General features: G+C 45.7%; 1 protein-coding gene across 3 annotated transcripts; it reads right to left on the bottom strand.

Annotated features, from left to right (window-relative positions):
- Positions 1-156: 156 nt before the first annotated feature.
- Positions 157-23,758, bottom strand: LOC117233214 (heat shock protein beta-1). Of its 3 annotated transcripts, none has more exons than XM_033493317.1 (4): positions 23,383-23,758; positions 13,106-13,222; positions 11,637-11,823; positions 157-1,232 (listed from the first exon to the last, which is right to left on the bottom strand). In XM_033493317.1, the coding sequence occupies exons 1-4, from the start codon at positions 23,568-23,570 to the stop codon at positions 1,038-1,040; spliced, it is 687 nt and encodes a 228-aa protein (XP_033349208.1). In that variant the 5' UTR covers positions 23,571-23,758; the 3' UTR covers positions 157-1,037. The 3 variants fall into 3 exon arrangements, with proteins under 3 accessions (XP_033349208.1, XP_033349210.1, XP_033349209.1); XM_033493319.1 differs by lacking the exon at positions 23,383-23,758 and adding an exon at positions 19,020-19,170; XM_033493318.1 differs by lacking the exon at positions 13,106-13,222.
- Between the last annotated feature and the right edge of the window lie 29 nt (positions 23,759-23,787).

Here is a 23,787-nt window from a genome sequence, read left to right as displayed (position 1 = left end):
AATATCTTTGATTTCCTACACGTTACACGACGCCTACGCGTCGCTTATATCTTAACATTACAATCGTTAAATATATATATATATAAATATATATATTTATATATAATATATGTATTCTTCTTTTCGTTGATCGTAACGAACTACGATCTTCGATGCTGATTTTACCGATCGATTCCCAGCTGATTGGAGTTACCATCGATCGATAGCAATCCTATAAACACACGTGTGTGTATATCAAAGCGACAAAAAGCTGATCAAAAAAGACACTGCATATCAAACACCTATACAGTAATTTTTTTTTTTTATACAAAATTAGGCGGTTCGTTTGATGGACGTCGAACGTGCTCGTTACATTCTACAGCCTCCGAATAAAGGATTCGTGTCTCATCGACGTTCGATTATCTCGTTTTCTACGTAGCTCTTTCAAGTTACAGTCGGTCTTGGTCAAATCGGATAGCAACGTTTGAAGAAATTCGCGAAAAGGGGCAAAATTTTGGATACTTTTCGTTATTCGATGTAAAACAGTTAATTAGAACGAACGTTTTCGTTTTGTTTTCCTCGAGTGAAAAACTAAGTTTCAAAATTGCGCGTGTAAGTAAGCGTGTTTCGCTGCGAACCTTGCCTTCCCGCTAGTTCTCGTTTTATACTCGTAATTTATCACACGTTTTGTCTCGAAATTTAAATACCGAATAATCTCGATCGTTTTTCAATCAGGAAACGAAGAAAAATAAAAGAGGAGGGGGGGAAAAAACTGAAAAAAGCATAGAATTTATTCGATTTAAGTGGAGTAAACCGTTCGAGTAAACAGCGAAGAAGGAAACCGAAAGTTCACAGCGAAAGAGTGGAGAGAGAAAAAAAAAACGGAGAAAAAGCAAAAGAAGAGGGGGATAAAAGGAAAGAATGGAAGAGAGAAACGGACTTACGGGAATCGATGGAAAGGGCAGGAAGGGAGCGATCTGACGGACACACGAATCATGGAATTTCGAAGGGAGTTTTAAGAACCGTTTCGTCGTGTATTCGTCCGGTCGATCGAGCGTCTACTGGTGCGCGATCGGGATAAGCTTCTCGCCTGTGCCGATCGCCGGAAGCGGAGCCTCGACGGTGAGCACGCCGTCCTTGCTCAGCGAAGACTTGATACTCTCGGGGTTGGTTCCCTTAGGCAGTAGGAATTCACGGTTGTACTCCCTGTACACCGATTTGCTCTCCGTCTTCTCCTCGTGTTTCGCGTGGACCTGGACACACGAAAATGAAAATTAGGCGATTTAAAAAGTAACAATTTTCTCGCACGATACGCGCTCCATGTATTCTACCGTCCTAGCTTCTTTCTTAGTAGTTTTTTTTTCTTCTCTTCCCTTACGGACGAAAAATATTTTAGTACAAGCGAATCGACCGACATTCGTTTTCCCGGGAAATCCATCGATTTCGTAGCGCGCATAAGCCAAAAGAAGGCCAAGAATTCAGGTCGTCGGTTCGATTAAGCGCGTTCGTATTAATAAATCAGCTAGGACAGACCCATTTCTGCGATCACGCGAGCTGCATGCTAAAAACGACCGACATTGTTCCGCTCGTTGGTCAACGGATGCGATAACACAGAACGCACGAGGGTAGTTTTAGCGACGTATTTTATTCGGACGCTGTTATCTGTTCAGAATGCAAAGGGTTAAAAGCGAGTAACGTTGACGCATACTGACTAACTAACTAACTTTCGATATTTATCTCGTCTGCCATATACTTTAGCACATATTGTCTACCGTATAGCAGTGAAACGTGCTCGCTTTTCAAAATCGATCGTATCTCGTCTTACTAGGTACGCAGCACGGCAGAAATTTTCAACTTTGGCTTCTCTCTGCCGTATAATGCGAAAATATCAAATCCGTAAACGTTATTTTCGAAGCTCGTAGGCAAACAATTGCCCGTTGAATAATTCAGAGCGTTCGTGGCATGGCGTGTTCGGAAGCGGAAAGGGCGAGCTTCCCTCTCGAAGCTATCGAGGGTAAAAAAGACAGAGGTTGCGTGTCTCGTAATACGGGCGCCTGGAGAAAGTAGGTTATGGAAGGGGACGACGATAAAGTCGGAATACATGGACGTTTCGCGACTCTGATTGGCCGGCGACCACTACCGGTCGAGCCTCGTGATAAAACGAAGGTGGCGTGCAAAGGGTGGAAAAAGGAAGGAATCGAGGCTAAAATAATAAGCGGATGGGAATGGCGGCCGAAGGGCGCCACGAATTCCACCTCCGTATCCACGCGCGTCTCCAAATCGATATTTAGAAAATTGCGTCGACTTTTCTCGATGGTTGATTTCTTAGAACGATGTACAACGAAATTTGATGTATCGCGCTCCAGGTATTCGAGGCTTTACAGTATCCCGTTGATCAGTTTTGAGAGCAAAGCGCGAGAGACACGGTTCCAGGAACGAAGATCGATCGCAGCTTTTTATCGCGGACTAACCGTCTCCGCTTTATCTATTGGCTACTACCGTCAGATACGAGCAACGCGAACGTCGTTCGATGTGCAACGCGATTCGCGACACGGGCACGCCAAACGTTCGTTCCGTCGCGGACGTAGCGATCGATCCACGGACCAAAGGTTCACGCGAGCAAATAAAAATTCATTCGAAACGATGGATGTTTCTAGGTCGGCAGATACGTGCTAAGCGAACAACCACGTAGAATCAACGATCGATCAACGAAATACGATATTATAACTCGGTGACGACTTTTGCCCGATATCTTTCTCCTCTTTTCCTTGGTCAACGACGATCGGTCAACGCTTTTCGAGCTTCGTTGCCACCGACGATCCGAGAAGCATGCCGTGCCACCTGTAACGATAACTCAAACGTACTTTTGCCAAGTACGTACGCACCGCCATTGCCAACGTTTCACCATCGCTTTGGCGATCGAGCCAACGATCGTCCAACGATATCCGATACCTGCGTAGTTTCCGAATGATTTTTCTCGACATGCGACGCTCGTTGCCTCTTTAGCGTAGGAAGATACGTGTATCGCTCGATGATGCGTGTACGAAATATGCGGACTAATTTTAGGTATTCCAACTCGAGAATCTAGCGTCAGTGCCAGCAACAACGAGGTATTTACGATTTACGTATAGTACGCCGGCTATACGTTAATAAGTATCCAGTTTCTTTCATCGAGAAATCTACGAGTTTGCGGAACTCGGCAGGATCGCGTGACCGCTTTCGTCGTTATTCCTTCTGTGTCGCGAAACGATTTTCGGATACCGTCGATCGACTCCGCTCCGATATAGCAGCTGTACACGGTGCGATTTACCGTTCGGGCGAAACGCGAGCGGAAACAAGTCTCGGTGGAAAACTTGAGGCGAAGGAGAGAGAGAGAGAGAGAGAAACAGCGAGATATGCAACGTAGTTCTTAGGAAAAACTCGCGCACTCTTGGATAACGACTGACAGTGTCAGAGGTCTCGATCAGCACTCGTCGAACGTACGACAGTAACGTCATATTACGAAAATTTTTCAAATATCGATGGCTTTTCCGAAATTATCGGTAGAACGCGAAGGGACGAATAATTTTGGCCCGGAATATAAGAAACGAGTAAATCTTTTCTATTCTAAATTTCAAAGAAGTTGCCAATCTGCCAGGTACGAACGATAAAACGAGGGAAAAGATTGTTTAATCGATTATATCGTTTAATTATTCGCCTGGATGAAAAGTTGGAATTATTCGGTGGATCGTGTTACCAGAAATCAACGCGTTTACCTATATCTGTTCTCGTCGATTTGTACAATCGGACAGCAGCTAGCCGGTAGCTAATACGTCTGACAGACGCATTAAAAATAGACGTTGCATCAGGCAGCCGTGTAGCGTCGAACAACCGTGTTCGAGCAGCGGTCATGTAAATATTGTGTCACGACAGGCCATTTCTTACGGGTTTTCGTATAAATGAATCTTATTAGCGCGTTACGTCACGATAGAGAACCGATACAGACTGCGTCATCGACGTATTTAGGTACTGTTACACGCTAGCACGATTTATCTCCCGTATCGAGCAATTACCTCCTCCTCCGGCATCCTCTTCTTCTCTCGTACATCGTCGATTTTTGTAACAAAGCAAGTTTGCGCAACCACGTTGCGCTTTTCTTTCATTTTTACGCAGTTCGAGTGACAATACGGTAGAATTCGAAATAACGTTATTCGCCGTAATTTGTTCCATCGATTTGATATCGATCGTACGTTGGATACTAGATGACCGTAGAAAAGTAACCAACGATAATTAAGAATAATTATACTTTATTACGCGTTCTTAGATCGCGCGTCGTTTCCGAGTACCGATCGAGATGGAAACGCGAAAAGCGAACAATACCTCTGTACGCCACGTTAGGTAAAAGTAAGGGAACGTCGCGTCGTTGGAACAACCGCGTATAATCGCGTAAGCATCGGACAACGACGTTCTCCGGCATCCAAAGACGCGGAAGAAAGCTTTCCGAAAAACTTTTACTCGCTTGGAACGTCGCGCCGCATCGCCAACACGTCGTCGAGTCGTTCTCTTTCACCCGTAAGTAGATTACTTCAGTTGCAACGACCTCGGGCACTCGTATCGCGGTAAATAAAGTACGCAATTACGATTCTCTCTCCAACTTACATCGTATATTTTTATTTCCGTGGCTGACGATTAGATGCTCGAACATTTACGTAACTTCGAACTTGGCCTTTTGTCTTGTTTTTCGCACGAGTATTCGAACCTAATCGGAAAGAAGCTAACGAACACCTAAACGCAACTCTGTCGTCGATCGCAACGTTCGTTCTGGACGCGTACGACAACTTCGATCGATTAATTCGTTTTACTTTGCCGGGAAGAATCGAGCCGCGACGCTCCTACGGGTACTCGATCGAACGATCTTCCACTCCTTCGACGTAAAATTTCCTTGTCGTATCGAAGCGGCTTGAAAGGCCAAGCGACAACGTACACGTTTACGTACAGATCTAAAGGACCAAGCGGTATTTTAATGGGCAGAGGCGTTGCACACGCGTATGCGCACAAAGGGATACGCTTCAAGTACCTCTATGGGTTCGGCGTGGAAAAATGCAAGTGCAGAATACGTCTGACCGCACCCGCGAGCAGCAACGCTCGCTCGAGAGGGTGGGCGAGGTTGGTCACGCTAATTGCGTTACGCGCACCGAGTTAACGAGCTGCGTTTCGGCTCGACCCGAGGCTATGTCGAGACGATGTCGAGGCGATGTCGAGGCTCCGTGCGACGCGGTGCTCTCGTTCTTGGACCAATTCGATCTGCCCGCGCGTTCTCCGCCTGCCAACGAACCAAATAACCCGGCCTTAACCTTGCGAGAAGTCGAGGAAGGTCTGGCAAATCGAACGCCTCGTCGATACGCGTCGTTACGCAACTCGTTCGAGAGAGATCGCGTTTCATCGATCGAAGATGCCGCTAGACGGCGCGAACATCCATCGATCTGTATCGCTCTACGGATCGTTCGAATCGGATACGTATTTCTCGTCCCATTCGAGAGAAATAATCGAGATGGGTTACAAAATATCCACCCCTTTGTCACACCGTTGCCACTTTCTAAAATCGTATACGCTGAATTTCTCGCTGCTCTTGTTTCCCTTACGCGGTAAAACGGCGTCGACCGCGACGCTACAGCTTGCGCGGACAAGAGCTGTTTCGTTGGAACAACTGGTGCAAGAAAGCAAAGACTCGCAGGCCATCGGCAGGGAACCAGCCTGCTACGATCTCGAGGTAGCACGCTCTTTTCTTCCTTCGTCTTTTTCTACGAGGTACGAACACGGGGAAAGACAGAGGAAAGAAAAGAAAGGAAAAAGAGTGGATATGATCGGAACGAGGCAAATGTCCGTCGAGGACACGCGCGAGAGACAGGATATACGTGCAAACGGAGCACGTTGCGGCGATAATAACACGACCGTCGCTCTAGAGCCGGAAGATCGGCTTGGAAATTGGAACGTTCGCCACACGGAGCGAGCGTGAAAGTACCGGTGGTCTCAACCTCCACGCCGATCAGCCGCTCGCGCGGAAACCGGCTATCGCGATGATTCCATAATCGGAGATAAGTTGTAGCACTTTGCCTTTTGAGCCTTCTTCGATCGGAGAAAATTTACGAAAAGAAGAAAAGAGCTTTAGAAATTCTAGCGGCGTTACAGCGAAGAAATTAACGAATTTTCATCGAATCGCCTGTAACAAAACGTATATACAGATAGTTATCTGTAACTCGAACTACGGTTATAGAGATCCCGTAACAGAGGCGTAGTTTCGCTATTAACAACGATCGTGCTACAACGTCGCGCGCACCGCACATCGTAAGATCGATAGGTTTAACGGTAACAGTCACTCGGCGTCCTTAACGTTACAACGTTACAACGTTACGACGAAAAGAAAATTTCCTCCGGACAGAGCAGCTCGAGTTAATTTAATACAATTACAAGGTGCACAACCAACGCGTTATTCGAGCGACGCTTTCACCTCGACTTTCTCGTTCGTGGAACAAAGAAGACAGAGTCGGAGGTCGTTTAATCCGCTCGTTTATTCAAATTGGAGTTTTGCTTCGAAGGGAGCGATATACGCCTTCTAGGAAATTAAATGGTCTGGACGGACGAACGATTGAACGTTTGAAATAGGTAAAGACATAGAAAATGAATCGAACCTCTGGCGATACACCGTTTCCAGATCTGACAGAAGATTCGTAGAAAATGATCGTTCGACTACGAACGATCGAGAGACTCGAAGAAGAAACGATACGAGAGGAAAACTTTCAGCAACGCGTTTCAACGTTTAACTTTCTGTCTCTCTGCGAACCCTTCGATCATACGCATTGCACAAAGATTTTCAAAGATACTTGTGAGCATTCGATAGACGCGGACCGGCGACCCAGCGAATCGATGCACCAAGCACAGAGCCGGGGAAGAACGAAAAACGTGTTCCGGCGTGTCTGGCGTTGCTCTGTTCCGTGTTGCTGGAGTTGGTGGCGATATCGATCGGGCTGCTGGCCGTAAAAGACGAAAAGCGAGCGAGCAGTGGAGCCGCAGGTAATCCTAGACAGAGGGTAACCTGGGAGAAATGGCAAGACGAAGGGAGACACGGATGGATGTGGCTGGTAACTGGTGGTAACTCGACTCTGCCACGGATCTAAGCTTTCCAACGCGAGGATCGTCTTACCGGATCCGCGAGGATTACGCAAACGGCGACCAACTCGCTGTAACGGCTCGACTCGGATGCGAATTCTCCATCGAATCTCTCCAATCTTTGCACGTTCCGGAAGCGAACATCTTCCACGACTATTGCAACGCGGAGTGGATGAACCGGAGACTGTGAAAGCACGAATGTCGCGTTAATTACTCGACTATCTCGTAACAATTTCTTCCACGTTATCTCGATGAAAGTTATCCAAGATCTCTCCTAAAGGAAATCCTGTTCCGCGATAGTAATATATAGTTGATCGAGAAAAAAACGACAGACTCCTCTTATTCTCTATAAATAGATCGTGGTTCTTTACTCATTTATAGAAAATTGCAAAAACGTTACGATATTTCGCGCACGAGGTAAATTTTTACTTGGATTTCTCACTCGTCCGATTAAGTTTAATCCGCCAAAAGAACCACGGCCTAATTATAAATCCGCGATTTACGCTTTTTGCAAATTTTCACGACGTTGGCGTTTGATATCCCGACGAAGAAACTAAAATTTCGAACGTGCAGAAACGCAAGTAAGTGGCTGTGACTCAGAAGCTAAATATAGCCACCAGAATTTTGACATTGTTCCCGCTTCTGCTTCTTCCCGTGAAAACAGCAGCAACGCGTAAAACGGGAGGCGTTCTCGAGCCGACCGTCGAGCTTTCGAAAGTCAATTAAAGCCTCGGTGTAACGCAAGACTCCTTTCCGGGCTGTCTAATGGCACAGTCTCCTTGACCGAAAAAACCAAAGGTCGTGTTTCCTTAACAACTTCGTTAGCGATCCAAATTTTCGACCAACGCGCGTCCACCATAAAAGTGTACATCGGGAAAAATAATCGCGCACTGTGTGTCATCTTCGTCGAATCGTTTCGTCGTGCTTCGATATAAACCTTTCTTCGATCGTACGTTTTCTCGAGACTCTACGCAAGTGTAAAATCGTCTGCAATTAATGATCGTTTCGTGCTCTGGCATCGTTACAGTTACTCTTATTACCATTCCCGTGTCATCTTTCGTAACGAGCTTCTCGTCCGCTAAGATAAAACGTATTACTCGAAAGAACTCTGTTAGAACGATGTTATACTCTAAAAAAAAAACTGCAACTAATATCTTTGGAAATAAGGCACTTTCTCGAAATAACGTTAAGAAACGGGACCGATTCGATTAGATAATTCTCTTTCGTCTCGCGTCTTCGTTCTATCAGCGTAATGGTAAAGGCCGATAAAAATAACCAAGTTCGAATTCACCGATAGTATACGACTTTGCCCGTCCAAGGCAACGTTCGATAAATTAGGACGGTAAAGCGAAAACGATTTGCTCGGTACGAGGATCCCCGCACCCATAGCAGCGTTTACAGTCACTGAAACGACAACCGCGTCGAGTCTATAGATCGCAGATCGAAAGCGAACGACATCGGTGGTTATGGAAGATCGATCGGGTCTATTCTTGTCGGGAGAGAGAGACGATCCAGTTGCCAGAAACGGGCAAACGAACGACGCGACGCCACGCCACGCCACGCCACGCCACGCGTTTCGCAATCGTTTCATCCAAGTGGCCGCTCCACCGCGTTCCTCGTTCGAACAAAACCGCTGAATAAACCGGTCCCTGCTCCTATTTGTCCGAGCCGTACTTTATCGAGCAAGCATGACGTGATCGTGCTACACAATAAGCAGAGATCGCATTCTTCGCTCGGTCCGGTGCTCATCCTTCGGAACGCGTCCTTGGAGCAGCCCTTTAAGGACAGTGATACGCGAGCAGAGCCGACCTGAATTCACGGTAGACCTTGACCACGATAAAACCGCGGTCAACCTGTTTCCAGACGGCAGCCGTTCTTTAAAATGCCCCCTTCGAGCGGGACCGGTTAAGGAAGATGGCGCCGATTCACGCTCGTTGCTCTTTACCGAAAAAAGCATCTCCGCACGTCCCAGAGACGCGTAATGGGCTGAGATCGCGAGCAACTCGGAGCCTGTTTCGTTATGCAACGCGATCGTTGAATCGTTTCGACGATACTTTGGCGTTCTCGATGCGGGAATATCTTTGGACTCGAAAGCTTTGGAAAAGTGCGATCGAAGGTATCAACGATACGGAGAGGTTCCCTTCTTGAAATGATAAAAAGATGTCTAAATACTCGAGCTTTCGAAGCTTCCAGAGAACCTAATTAAAACTCGTGCTGGAGAAAATGTTGACGAGAAAAGAGAGAGAGAGAGAAGGGGAAACGGAAAGAGAAGTTAATCGCGTTGGCGCCTTAATAACCAGCCGTCTCCGTGATTGTCTCGCTTCGAGATCCGAGCAGTGAAAAAACAGAGGGTCGACGTTTATCAGAGCCAGACCAGCTGTTTAGCGAGGAAATCGGAATAAAGCCGTCCCTGTTCGTGGGTGTATACACTGCACGCTATACGCGATCCTCCGTTACTTTGATCTTTCTTGCATTGCACGCCGGCAGACTATCACGGTGCAACGACCCTGTCTTCCCAGTTTGCATAACGGTAGGATTCGATTTTTCCACCGCGTTCCTCGAAAAGCTTCGTGCGCCTTTCGCGCTGCGCTAATCTTTCGTGCCGCTTTCCACTTTCGTCGAAGTAAAAAATTCCAACGTTTATTGAATTTTAGAGAAGCGTAATTCCTATACCGTAACAATCGAGTTTCGATAGAAAGAAATTCGAATTTTTCGAAAAGCCAAAGTCGAGGTTAAAGCGGCAGTGACATATCGTTGGAAAATGATCGCTATAGAGCGCCCATAATGGTCCAACGTTATTCCAAGCCGTCGCGGCGTGACGAGCACCGTAAACTTATTTTTGGTGCGAGTTATTTCCGTTCGGGTCGACGGGAACGCCAGCCAGAGAGAAGAAACTTGAACGCGCGCACGAGCTTCGGAGAAAATTCTCAACTCCTGGTCAAACCTCCTGCGTAAATTTTTCTTTGCGAGTACCCTACCGTATCGAAAATCTCCTTTCGTATCGCGTTTTATCGATCGACCAGACGCACCCTATCGTTCGTTAGTGTCCGCGCGCTCTCGTCAATTTCTAATTGCTTATCGCTTCTTAATTTTCTCATGGTAGATCGACTTGTAAACGTTAGTCGACATCCGCGATCGGAACGTTAATCGCGAGTCGAACTTTCCACCGTTCGCGATTCGGAAGACCATTCCGCGTACTTCGCGAAACTCGTTTATTCGAGACAGTGGATATTTCTTGTTGCGCGATTTCTTCGAAATCGATCGCTTAGACACGAGTGTACACTTTCGTCTTCTTCTGTATGCAAGGGTGAACGGTAGAAAAACCGTGGAACATGGAAGCGGCGAGAACAGGTAAATATTTGGACAGGGTAAGAAACGTATACATCGCGTCACGAAACGTTCGGTTGGTTAGAAAGGAAGGTTAAAGAAGACGGAAACAATAAACAAACGAGATAAAGCGTATCTCGGCCTACGTCGTTCCCGGTCGATTTAAAAAATACAAAGAGGCTGCTCCCTTGCCGCCCTCCTGCCAAAAAGTAAATTCTCTTACGCGCGTCCAATCGATTTTTCAAGAACGTGTACGTTACGCGTATTCCAGTGGAAGCGAACAAGCAGCAACTGGATGAACCAAGAGGTTGGCTACCCGCTACGCGAGCGATGCCGGACTTAATTACGAAGACGCGCGGCGGTTTTAAGTAACGAGAATTGCCCTTACGGGGAGTTAACACCGGTGGAGCCGACTTCCTGCCGGGAAGTGACGTAACAAGAGCAATTACAACGTTCCACGTCGTTCATAAAGAGTAGCGAGTGCCAGTAAACCGGCGTAAAAAATTCTCCGCCACTTCCTGTTCGCCATTCTTGGCTAGACGCGCGCGAGATATTTCGCGTCGCCGCCTCGTCGTCGTCGTCGTCGTCATTTCCTCTCTCGTCGCGTTCGAAATAAACTTTAACGAATAAGAGTCCCGTCTTTAGCGTCGTTTGTTAGAGGAGAATATACGAAGCTTTCGATTTTAACCAGAGATTATTCTCTATGATCTATTGAGAAAAGCCTTGGAAACGCGGTGTTGTTCGATCAATTTTCGATGCGACTCGTCGAGAAGTCACGGTATTCCACGTACGTATCTAGCCGTACGGCGCCGATTGCATAAAACAACGGGCCAGATTCGGCGGTTGCCAAGTTGTGCAACAAGCGGCGTTAGAGAGGAAAATAAGCGCGTACCACGACGAGTCGCAGACGTAACAAGGAACTTTGCGTTTATATTAGATAAGCGAACGTAAAATACCGCCTTCTCGAACAAACTTTTGACCGTACATCGTACCTTGGAAATATCGTACGAGTTTATCGGTATCTACGCGTCTTTTTAAATAAACCTCGAAGAAAAATAAATTTACGCGGGAGACCGAATGGGAAACCTGCGGACGGTTGCGTGTTTTCCACGACGAAACGAACAGGAGACGACGCAACGAGGCACCCTATCAACGCAGAGAAGAAGAACGCAAACGGTACTCACCAGCAGCTTGTTGTCCACGGTCTTCACAACGATTTCCTCCGGCGTGTACTGGGAGACATCGAATCGGAGCTTCAGCATTTTGCTGTCACCTTCGTCCTGGATGAGCGGGCTGTTCAGGCCATCGAGCCAGGCCGAATCATGCTGGGGGCTCAGAGAACTGCTGTTTTGAGTGCTCTGCGTCGTAGTGCTGAAAGGTACAACACGACGAATCGTCCATTATCGGTTACGTTCTTTGTCACTGTAACTTTTATCACGGTACAATCGTGAACGTTTGGATGACGAAGAAAGGTTAGAGAAAAAAAAAAAAAGAAAAAAAAAAAAAGAAAAAATGAAAAAGGAAAGGCACAAAAAGAATATGCGTTGTCGACGACGATGCGATTGAGACCGAAAACAATACAAATGACAAAGGAACGCGTCTCGACGAAGACTCGTTCGCCTACGGGTGACCTGGGTGGTGTACAGTTCGAGAGAAACAGAGCCTTACCTACGATGATAGTGACGATGCAACAGGGAGGAAACAATAGCAAACACAACATTGATACTGACTCACGACTCGCGACTAAAATCGTGCGCATCTACTCTGACTAACGATGCGACAGATCGAGAAACTCGATCGCTATAGCGTGGCACACGCTCGCCGGTCACGATGGCGTTGCTTTCACGAAACACGCGACAAACCTCGCCAAAAGCGATCGTTACGGTAACGTCACACAACATAATACGCACGCTACGGCACTCGAGTTAATTCGTTCACCAAGCGGTTAATTGTTTGCCAATGCAACTACGTGAACAGTCTCGTGCCCGTTACCTTGTACAGTGTTTTCTTGCCGATGGTGGCTTATGTGGTTAGCGGTGAGACAGCGGTAGAAAGACACAGTAGGTACAGAGGAGTATGGTACGTACATGGAAATAAAATTTGAGACAAGCGCGCGAGGCAGCTGTTTCGATGACGAGGCCAATTTCAGCGAGTGAGTTTCAGCGGCGGAGTACTTGGAATTAATATCGACGGCGAAAAGTTTGCATCGATCGACAGGCTGAACCGCCAGTCGATAGCAAAGTTAGCAACAGGTTCGTTATTGGCACGATCAGAGCCAAGTAACTGGCAACTTTCGATATTCGACACTCACGCGACTCGAGTATCGTTAACCTCGCGAGAAACGTATTAATTTAAGGATACTCGTCCGCCATGGCAATATTAATTCGATACGTTCAAATTTAACCGCATTTTCCCTGTTTTACTGGAAGCCAGTACGAAAAAACGTACGCCACGAATTATACCACGAACGAGTATAATTCCACCGAACAGCAAGCCGCCAATTCGCGTTTCTTACGCAAAGATGAAAAACAAAATGGCGAACCTCTACTAAGGAGAACAGGGACTAGACAACTATTCGTACGTTAAAAAAGAAAAAGAAAAAAAAAAGAGAGAGAAATCGTTGGTTTTTTCTCTGTGTTTACAGTAGCGTCACCTTTTGAAGCTGTCGAATGCGGACCGCTTTGGCGGTGCTGCAGGGTCGACCTTGTCCCAACCTTCGGTCTTCGAGGTCGTCGAGGTTCGGTGTTCACTGGTGCTCGTGTGATGTCGACTTCGAGTTAGTCACCAACGTGCCAATGCAGAGAGCCAATCAGAAGGCGAGACAGAAGTCGAGCAAGGGGGAACAGGGGACATTAATATTTTGTTAACTTCGGTGGTTAGTTTCGTACAGCCGCATTTCTCCTCGCCGCCAATTTTTCGTCTTTTTTCTCTTTCGACAAATTTCCACTGTGTCCTGGCGTCAAACGAATCGTCGATAGCAACTTCGTTCTTCCACCGGTCGATTATAATTATCATTATCGTTGCTAAAATAAGTCGGAGATAAGGGGCGACGGCAGGCACGGTCGGCCATTTCTTTTCGAGTTGTATCTTTCGAATTAGCGCTTTAAGCTTTAACGGAAGAACGAAGGAAACAACTGGACGTTCGTAGAGTAGAGCAAAGTAGAGTAGAATAGAGTAGCCGGTTCGGTTTGTCGCCAGGAAACGGTATGTACAAGAGGAGTTCCAAAGAAGGTCCATTCCCAGGATAAAATTGTTCCGTATTTACATACGAAAGAGGCGTAAGAATAGCGCTGCAAGTTACATCTCCGTTGGTTATTTGAAAAACCGTTTACAGCGTGTCTCCAAATAGATGGCACTCTTATTTAGAACGTCGGTGCTTCAAGTTGCAAAGCGATGTAGAACACATTTCTCAACGTTGCGAACGTTACACCTAGCAGTTCCCAAATCTCTACGGAACCTCGGAACGATAAAATTCATCGCCTGTTCGAGCGAAAATTGGTCGCGTACTACTCGATCGTGGAATTGCAGGCAAGCAAGGAAGGCCACTTGTTTGGGAACTGCTGATGCAATCCGTTCGTTAACGCTTCGTGTCACTGCGGGTTACACGCTGTTACATCACTCGGCAATTCGGTAATTAGGTAGGCTAAAAACCAAGTATCCGCATCATGCCAATCAGCCATTAAAAATTACTTTGGCGAGCCTGCAACCGATCACGGTTTACATCCTGGGAGAAAGATCTCGACCACGGAATTTGCACTGCGTACAACGCGCTGTACATTCGTAAGAGAAAAACGAAACGTTTACCAACTTGTGTAGCTAAAAGTATTGCTAGAAACTCGAACGTCCGATCGTTAAAAGCGGCCGAGTACTTGAGAAAAGAGAGCCGAGACAAAACGTGGCATGAATATTTTTCACGCGTTCCAACGTGTCGGTACTTTGTTCGACTCGACTTCTCAGTACTCGAACAATCGCAAAATTAACGCTGCTATTAAGAAGATACAAGCTGTTTTCCGTCCGCTGTTTCGTCCCATTTCCGAACCAACTTCGTTACCGATCGATGCCGCACTAATCGCTTCGGTTAATAGACGTTAAACTAATCCACGACGAGCCGTCACGAATTAACTTATCCAGCTTCGTCGTCGTTATTTATAGCGTATCGACGGTTAAATGCCAGCACGATGCGAGTCTCGTAAAACCGATAGCCGGAAGTTACGGGTCCTGTACGCTTGTTCGAGGAGGTCGCCGACCCGCGGACCTTTCTAAAATAGCGCGCTACGGCTGTAACGTCTCGTCGTATTGCCCTCAAAATTAGTCCTCCGCTGTACTCTACCCTTGCACGTGAAACGGATATCTGTTTTAGAAAGTTTAATAATAATCTTCTTAGCGGTACGTGTCGTCTCGTCGTGCTTTCGCTATTCGCTGTTTCTTCGCCTCTTCTTTGGCCATTTAGTCGAACGCGTCTCATCGAATAGAATGGACGGGTGAGAAAGAACGCGTATAGCGAAACCTCGAAGTCGTTTTAACGCAACGTACGCAAGTAACAGAGATGTTTCTTTGGCATCGCTGTTGTCGGATAATTTATTATTTTTTATCAAATCGCGACCATGGAAAACCTTGCGAACGATTCGCAACGATCGTGAAATCAATATCAGTCTCGAAAATCTAGCTGATAAAAAATGACAAGTACCATTAAGCCATATTAGGAAATAACGTTCTGTTTTTTCAGATTTTTATCGTAAAAAAACCAACGTGCTTGAAAACAGCAACCGAACAAACACGTACACGGAACACGTTCGACGACCAATCTCTTCTATTCTTAGGACAAAATTGTCTGCGATAAAGTAACGATTTCAGGAAGAAAATGTCGCTGTATACTGTCACGCGACATAACGTGCTCGTGCACAGATAGTTTCGTCCTCGATACGAGAGAAAAAAGTAACTGGCGAAACGGTAGAAACTGCACGATTCTACATTTCACGTTATGCACCGCGTTGTACGGGCGTTCCCTCGACGATCCATGTTCGTAAGATTCGAAGAAATATTCGATGGACCGGCAACTTGGACGTTTCGAGATTTTTCGAAATTTAAGAGCCGCGTCCGAACTCACGCCGAACCAACTTTGATTCGACCTTTCGATGCCAAAGCGTAAATCGATCCTAAAATATCTCGCTTGCTAAGATATATGTAGACGGAGAAGCGGCTTAACGACGACCTGATGCCAAAGGAGATCAAAAAAAGGTAAAGAGGAGTAGTAGATTTAATGGGTGGTTCGTTGAATGGTGGCAGTGGCGGTGGCGGTGGCGGTGGCGGTCGGTCAACGAAGTAAGGGGGAATAAAGGGAGCTGTTTCCCTTTAGCAAACCTGTTTCACGCGAAACAAAAGCGGGTCCGTATCGAAAAGATCGCGATGTCTGTCAAAATGCCTTTCAGACGTATAAAACGTGCAGGAAGCGTTCTACGAGATGAAGTATGGAGAAGGCGGCAGGAGAAAGGCTCTGTCTCGTTGCGGCGAGTCACGAGAGGCGAACCGTGCCGAGCAGGATCTCTCCAACACGGAATCCTTTGGCTCGAAAGGCCACGCGATACGTCACCAACTCGAGATCGAACGCGAGCGCGACTTTCCATCTAGTTGTCGTGTTCCATCTTCCACTGCATTTTCAAAGATTTTTTCGCTCGATTCCTCGTTTCGTCGAATAGGAGGAGATGCGTTTACCGCGTACGTCTCTAATGCGTCGAGCTCGATGGCGACTATAATTTCATCGCGCAAAGAACAAACATAAGACAGAGGACATCCGATTTATCCCTGGCAAGGATTCAACGAGTCGATCGTAAATTTCTCAGTATGGAATGTAAATGGATTTGTACTTGGCCTAGAAAGACCGCCTGAAAAAAAATCGATGACTAGCTCGCCCGAGATTGCCAATAAGTTAATCGATTTGCCTTCTCCTTGCCTCGATCGATCGAGCCGCGAGTAAGTCGAAGAACCGAACACCGACAAAGTCGAACCAATTGTAAGTCGTTTTTCCTATCGAGTAGAATCTATCCGTTTCTTTCTTTTAAATTATTCCTGCCAAAATTTGATCGATCATTGATCAATACGGAATGACGCACGGAAGCGTCTGCAACATTCGCTGGCATTGGCAAATACTGCAACAGAAAAATACACGTAACGTCGATCGTGTAACTATCCACTGTGATGCGTCAGAACGACTGCTTTTTTCATTACGTTTTCGCATTACGAAACCATGCGCACCGTGTCGACCAGTCGACCGGTTAATTCGATCGCAAGCAATAGAAGCGAAAACGAAACGATAGATCGTTTCTAGTCTATACACGTCGCATACAAATTTCCCGCAGGACGAGTAAAGAGCGAATAGGCACTGATTAGGACCGATTCGAAACAAAAAATCGGTGGCTATTTCGCTGCTTATCGTATTAAGCGTGCAAGATATCCATCGATAAATTCCACACGAATACATACGATACGTATGTACTCTGCGTACTATTTGACTATCGACGATCTGTTTATTCGATGGAAACGAAAAATTCCAAGGAAAATTACGCAGCCAGAATACGATCGCTTGCCTCCGCAGCATCGCCAAACAACTTCCTCGTTGTCTTCGTAACGAGTTACGCGCGCATATTAACCAAGCATCGCGGCAAAGGAATTCTCCGAAGAGGAACTGGCGTACGGGCCGTGAAACGTTACGACGAACGTAAATCTGATCCGCTGATCGTAGGTAAGTAGCTGAGTCTCGAACATCGATTCGGCATGCTGCACCAGGGAGTACGCATATAGAAAATGCGTTACGCGGCCGATTAATTCCACCGCGATGATTACACGCGTGCAACATCTTGGATCCTACGCGTTCGGTGGATCGAACGCCGTGTACGTTTCCACGAAACGTTAGGTCGAATTAATTTCGTGCAACGTTCGTTGCTATAAATAACTCGCCGATCAAATTTCCGACAACTTGCACGAGTAATTACTTAGGATCAAAGAGGATCTGGAAATTTGTTCGAACGATTCGCAAGTGGCTCGGCACGGTTATTACGCGCTTCGAGCTTTCAAGAAATCTTCGAGTTATTTAAGGAAATTTAAGGGGAACTTGGTTTTCGAAAAGTCGGAAGCTTCGAGCTTGCGCCTGGTTCTTTTCTTGCGCTCTTCTTGCTCGTTCCATTACCTCTAATTTCGTTCGACCAGTACCAAACTGCATATCCAAACTGCTAAACGTACGAAATTACGTCTACCAATTACATTCAAGATCTACTTTCTTCCGTACACCGATTCTACAACAACGCCGTAAATTTGAATTGCCTACTGCGTGCTTGTCCTCTTAATTCGCAATTTGTCCATCGATAGCGCGTTGCTTCGTCGTGTTCTCGATAGTTACTCGATACTTTTTCCTATGCTGCACGGCTTCTGTACCTCGATCCTCGAGTCCCGATAGACGCGAAAAAGCAGAACGGTCTGTCATAGGTGGTTTTATAATTCGCAAGCGATATAAGCGATCGACTCTCGGTTCTCTCCACTGATTCATCCTTCGCGCGTATTAGAAAACATTTTCGAAAGCTCGCGGCAACATTTATTTCGAACGATACTTGTCTATTTGTGGCTAGGCCGTCCCTGAGCACCGATTACGTCACCAACTGACCACGTGACTCGTCGGACCTCGTAACTCGTAATGGTCCATATTCACCTCCCACGGATCGACCGACCGCGACGCGATCATCTGTCATCGATTCCGTGCACCTGCTGCCCACTCGCCAACCTGATTACGTCGAAAAAAAAAAAAGAAAAAAAAATAAAAGTAGGGTAACCTTCTTCGAGATGAATTTTTTAAGCTACGTGGCACAGCACTTTTCTAAATATTTAATCTGCGTTTTAACGGTACGTGGACGTTTTGAAAATTTTCTAATTTTCTAGGAAACAGGATGGTTCGAACGATTGTCGACCACTATTTTAGGAACGCGCGGCTTGCTCGCCTTCCACGTGTTCTCGACACGTTGGTTCGATGATTTATAACGTTCGAGCAACGGAGACCTTGATGGGCAACCTCCTCCGCGTTATTTTAAAAGCTTCCGATGGATTTCTGATGCTTTCGTGGTTCGCTCGCCGACGCGCCACTGACACCTACTTCATACTCGTTGGAACTCGTTGGAACTCGTGGAAATTCGGCAACGTTGTACGCGTCGGTAGCTTCGTACAACGCAAAAGGAATTTCCGTTCGAAAATTTAAAAGCGCGCAAGAAGATGACTCTTGAAACGATCGATGAGATCGGTCATAGCAGTTAATAGGTATTGTACTTGCAAACCGAATCACGACGAGCGCCTGGCGAAGTAAATCGCAACCTTGCCGTAGCACCTACGACAGACCCACCGATGAAAAATGCAACAAATACGTCTCGAACGATCGAAAGCCTCGACGATTCGTGTACGCTGTATCGAAAACCGATAGATTCGAAACGAAAGCATACGAAGTACGCGAGCGCTTACGAACGAGTCCTGGAGAGAAGCCAAACGATAGGCGTCAAAATGCAAAGCTGCGTTTATGCGTGGTCACCTACCGAAGTTTAATCACCGTTTTGTGATCCGGCGGATACGCATTCCGGTCGACGATCATGGTGATCCGCGTCGATTCGCGAATCAGCGAATCGGATCGAGAAGGTAGAGAGAAACGATTTGCTGTGTCGCCTGCCACGGAACCAGAAAATTACTGCGCAAAACGTTGTACGATCAGCGTAAGCTCCTCACCTTTTCCGCGCGCTGCTATTACAATTTAGTACACGATTGCGAGTGGGGAACACCGATGCACCGTGTCACTGTCAAGGATGCGCGTTGACGCAACGGACGCTTATATCCTCTCTAATGATCGGCAGTTGCTGGTCGGACAACACCGACTCGCTCTAACGATTCGTTAAAGCGCTTACGAACACAACGCTTTTCCAACGCGTTTTTATTTTTTTCTTCTCTTGTTCTTTGCCGTGGCTTGTTTTAAAATTAAAAGTCCAAAGAACAACGATTCGTTTCAACGATTCTTTAAACTTAAGATTAACTTCGAACGAAGAGAGCACGAGATTGGATCGTGTTGCTATGGTCTTTGGATTATCGCGAGGATACGTTACTCCTTTTAATTACAAAGTACAGAATCTCGGAGTCAACGTGCGTCATAAGCGTTCTCCGAACACGCCGTTGTCGCGTTAAGATTCCGCAAATATCTGTCACGAAGAAATTTCAAATATCTCGGCTGATCGCAACGCGGTAGCGGCTGTTATCGAACGCGGACTATCGGTTGTTTCGAAATGCAGGAAACGAAAATGCAAAGTATCTCTCGGTAATGAGAAGAACGTTTCTACGCGATGCGATCAGATGCGATAAATTACATATACGTGTAACGAGATTGCAGGAAGGAGCGTGTTCTTTGTCAGTGCGACGAGTCTCGTTAAACAGCCACCTATTACGCAACGTATCGTTTCGACTAACGACCGACACACGACCTGCGTTTACATAATCGTCCATTATAATCGACGTACGAAAACTCGTCACATCGTTCGATTTAATTACAACGCCCGTTGTAGAATCGCTATCGGCTAATGATCGTTGCACGCAATTTCCACATATTATCGGCTGTTATTGGATATCGTGTAATTTCTATTTAACGCGTTCGTACGTATACGTTTGTGATCCGAGTCGGGACTGGTACACGACGGAGAAAAACGTAGAAAACGACGATTTACAGGCAATAAATAAATTCGCTACGAAACACCCGACTATTTGGCTTGCTCAATCTCGTGAAAGCACCTCGTCCAAAGCATCAAAGGCAATCGAGGCACGTACATACCACTGTACGTACGTACGTATATTCATCTTCCGATCGAATCTAATTTTACGCTCACGCGATCGAAAGCACTTTTCGAATTAAATCATTGGCATGCCATTTTGACGGCGAGCAAAAGGTTATTCGATCCATTCCTCGTTTTACGAGCGCATAAAATTCCACGCCTCTTCGTTCAAAGGCATTTGTGAAACTGCCCCTAAAAAAAAACTTAAAAAAAGAAAAAGAAAAACAAAGAAGTTAAAAAAGAACCGGAGAGGAACAAATGGATGTAAAACGTTAGTCAAAACAAGTAATTCGACCAAATGTACATCGGCTCCGGCAGAAAAGTGTTTTCGCGCAAACGCGCGAGATCGTCGATAAAGTCTGAGAAACGACGAAACTCGCGGTAAATTGCAAACGGCCCAAATTCCCATTTGCCAAGGAGGAATCCGTAGAATTTTGGTCGAGGTTATTTTCCGTCGATCGGGCTTCCCCCGAACAGGCTGCGAGAACGCGTTACCCAGGCTGGCTAACGAGAACTCTCCAAAATTTGTGATCGACGGTGAACAGCTTCGTGCGTTATAATTCGCACGCTTTCTTTTTTTTTTTTACCATCCTACGCATCTGTATTATCGTTACATTTTCCCCGTGTTTCGACGTAGGGTTCGACTACTTTGTATTTTGAGAAGAAGGAACGTCAAGTCGTTGTAACAGATTCGGTAAATAATTCGATTTCCTACCGCGAGTCGTATATGTTAGAAGGTGTTGATTTTCGAATAGTCGGGTAATAAATTTAGAACGATGCTTCTATAATTAGTAAGTTGAGCGCGTAGCGGGCAAGCATATCCAAGATCGAACAGGCCTTCTATTAAAATAACACGACTGTCAGCTTTCGCGGTGTTGGCATGCAAAAACTGTGGCACATGGCACGCATTCGGCGCACGATCCACAGCGAATTCGCAATTTATTCCGCGTGAATTCCAATGTAAATGTTCCCAAGATTCGACTAGTTCTCCGATAGACCAAAATATCAAAAATTTCCCAACGAGATGCCCGAAAACTGTACGTGAAACATGTCGAATTGCGAATTACGCTACTACCGTACACTTGCAAGGACAAATTTTATCATAATTCTTCCAATTTTTCCTTAAATTTAAATATCGTAATTTCCAGCAACAGCTCCCCTATATTTGTTTGGCGAGCATCGGTGACAGGCAATCGCTCGAAATAATCAGCGTTGCTCTCCACCGGGATTAGAATTTCAAACGCGCCATACACCAGAAACAACGAGAAACATCCGTAACGAAGCGTTCATAGTGCCAGGAGACCCGACTCTCCGCACGTTTCAGGATAGCCTGTACACCAAGGCCAGGTGTAAATTTTCGTCCAACGAGATCGTTTGTTTTTCGTTTATACCCTAGCAAGAAAGGCACATCGAGGGGGTTCTCCTCGCGCGTTCTTCATAGCGAACGCACTGACGAAGCCTCTATAAATAGCGGATACGTTACTGAAATACGTGAAACGAATATACATATGTACGTGTGTACTGATGAAAAAAAGTGGCAGAGACGCGACCTTAATTTACACTTACCGCGATCAACACTACGCTTTCGTTTCGTTATCACGCGCTAATCAATATACGTGTACGAATCAAACAACTGTCAAAGCAGCGCGCTTTCTCGCCTCTTAACGAGAAATTCGCGTACGAAAGCCTTCCGTGAATTTCTTTTCGAAATGTCCAGAAAGCAACGCGATCAGAACTTTGAAACTTATATATATATATACATATACATATATAGAATATATAGAACTATATATATACAGCAGAACTTTACAAAGAATAATATCTATCCTTTCTAGCCATCTTTCTTCGAGCGTCAAAACTTAGGATTAAGTTACTTTTGTACCACTCTGTATAACAAAAGCAGGTAGATGCGCAGGTAGACGAGGTAACGCGAACACAGCGTTATGCTAATTCGCGCTAAAAATCAACACATTGTTGTGCAACCGGGCAAACATCGATCCATAGAAAAAAATTAAATGGCGGCTATTGGCACACTGTTGCACCTCTTATAATGTGGGTTGAATGTTTTATGGTTTACGAGTTCGCCATTAATTCGACGCTGAACCATCGACTTTCACGAATCAATTCCAACAAAGTAGCGAATAAATATAATCAGAGTTCGTAATTTATATCTCACGCGGATGAGTTTTCATGGTCGGCTAAATTCGAAATCGTATCGTGTTGTTACCGTAACCCGATCCACGATAAAATTGATTGATTCTATCGGCCGACTTGAAAAACAACTTTGCGACCGTTCGATCGTACGACTCGAATCGAATGCGTCTAAACTGACGATCATTCTGTCGAGTATGTCTTTAATGAGAATAATATTTTACAAGAAAAGTGCAGCATCGATCGATTTAACTCATCATCTATCGCGAACACGGAAGAGATCAAAAACGAGGATAAAGATTTTTAAGTTTTAATGCTTCTTGTTTCTGCAGCGTTAAGGCACTCGAATTAACTTCAATAACGTCAGGCATCGATTCTCTCCTCTCTTTTACCGTTATTCTACGATGAATTTCGTTCACGATGTATTGTAATATCGATCGCTCTTCTGGAAGGAGGAACGGCACGTTTGTATTCGATACGATGACTATGTAAACAAGAGTTTCTAGAACGCCATGAAAAATAAATACCGGTCCTGTAACCGACGTGAAACGAGACGTAAACTCAAATCCGAGTAAATTTTAAATATATCTCGTCTTAAAACTCCAGTACGTTTTAAATCCAATTTAACGCCTTTCAATAGTCGTACTTTTACCTAAGATAACATTAATACGATCTTCTTTGACGATAGCTTTTTCTGGCCTAATTTTCGATCCCATAGTCATCTTATCTCCATCTATCCGTACTTCAAATATTTTCCCACTTGTATCAAAAGTCACGTTCGTAAATATTCGTATTTCATGCGCCGCGTAACATTTATTATTGTAAGAACGTTGAAAAGAATCTTAGCTCGGAAATTCATCGGAATGAACGAACAGAAGAGAAATCGTGCCGGGTGTACGCGTGTTAAAAGGTTAGGTGCGTCTCGGTAACAACATACCTGGTGGTGCTCTTAAAGAAGTTATTGCTTTCGCGATTCATCAACTCGCTACGGAACCGTGACATCTCGTCCTCCATCTTTCTCATCTCGGCGTCGAAGCGTTCCCGTATGTTGGAAAATTCGGTGTCGATCACGCTGAAGTCACCGAGCTTGATAGGAATATTGCGCTTGATACCACTGTCAGCCATGATTTCCGCTTCGTTCACACTCGTGTCTCTCTACACCAAAAGCCACTAAATGAGATGCTCGCTCGTATATCAACAACAAGCACTACTCTCACGAACGATCGTTTTTAATTACTGGAAATATCGTTCTCGGTCACGTACAACCGTTCTGTACGTTGTCTCGCCTAAGAATGAGCGCGGCTCACCGAATGCTCCTTAAATAGTCGCGACGCAATCGCTC

This window comes from Bombus vosnesenskii, unplaced genomic scaffold (genome assembly GCF_011952255.1).
Source record: "Bombus vosnesenskii isolate JDL3184/JDL3185 unplaced genomic scaffold, Bvos_JDL3184-5_v1.1 scf7180000013295, whole genome shotgun sequence".
NCBI classification, from domain to species: Eukaryota; Metazoa; Arthropoda; class Insecta; order Hymenoptera; family Apidae; genus Bombus; species Bombus vosnesenskii.
The sequence above is the reverse complement of the archived record's forward strand: the minus strand, read 5'-3'. Positions and strand labels throughout refer to the sequence as shown.

Excerpts from the sequence above, each read along its gene's own strand:
- LOC117233214 (XM_033493317.1), bottom strand. The coding sequence starts at position 23,570 with ATGGCTGACAGTGGTATCAAGCGCAATATTCCTATCAAGCTCGGTGAC. Across the intron at positions 11,824-13,105 it reads GCATTCGACAGCTTCAAAAG|CACTACGACGCAGAGCACTC; the intron begins GTGACGCTACTG and ends TGTACCTTTCAG. Across the intron at positions 1,233-11,636 it reads CCGTGGACAACAAGCTGCTG|GTCCACGCGAAACACGAGGA; the intron begins GTGAGTACCGTT and ends TCGTGTGTCCAG.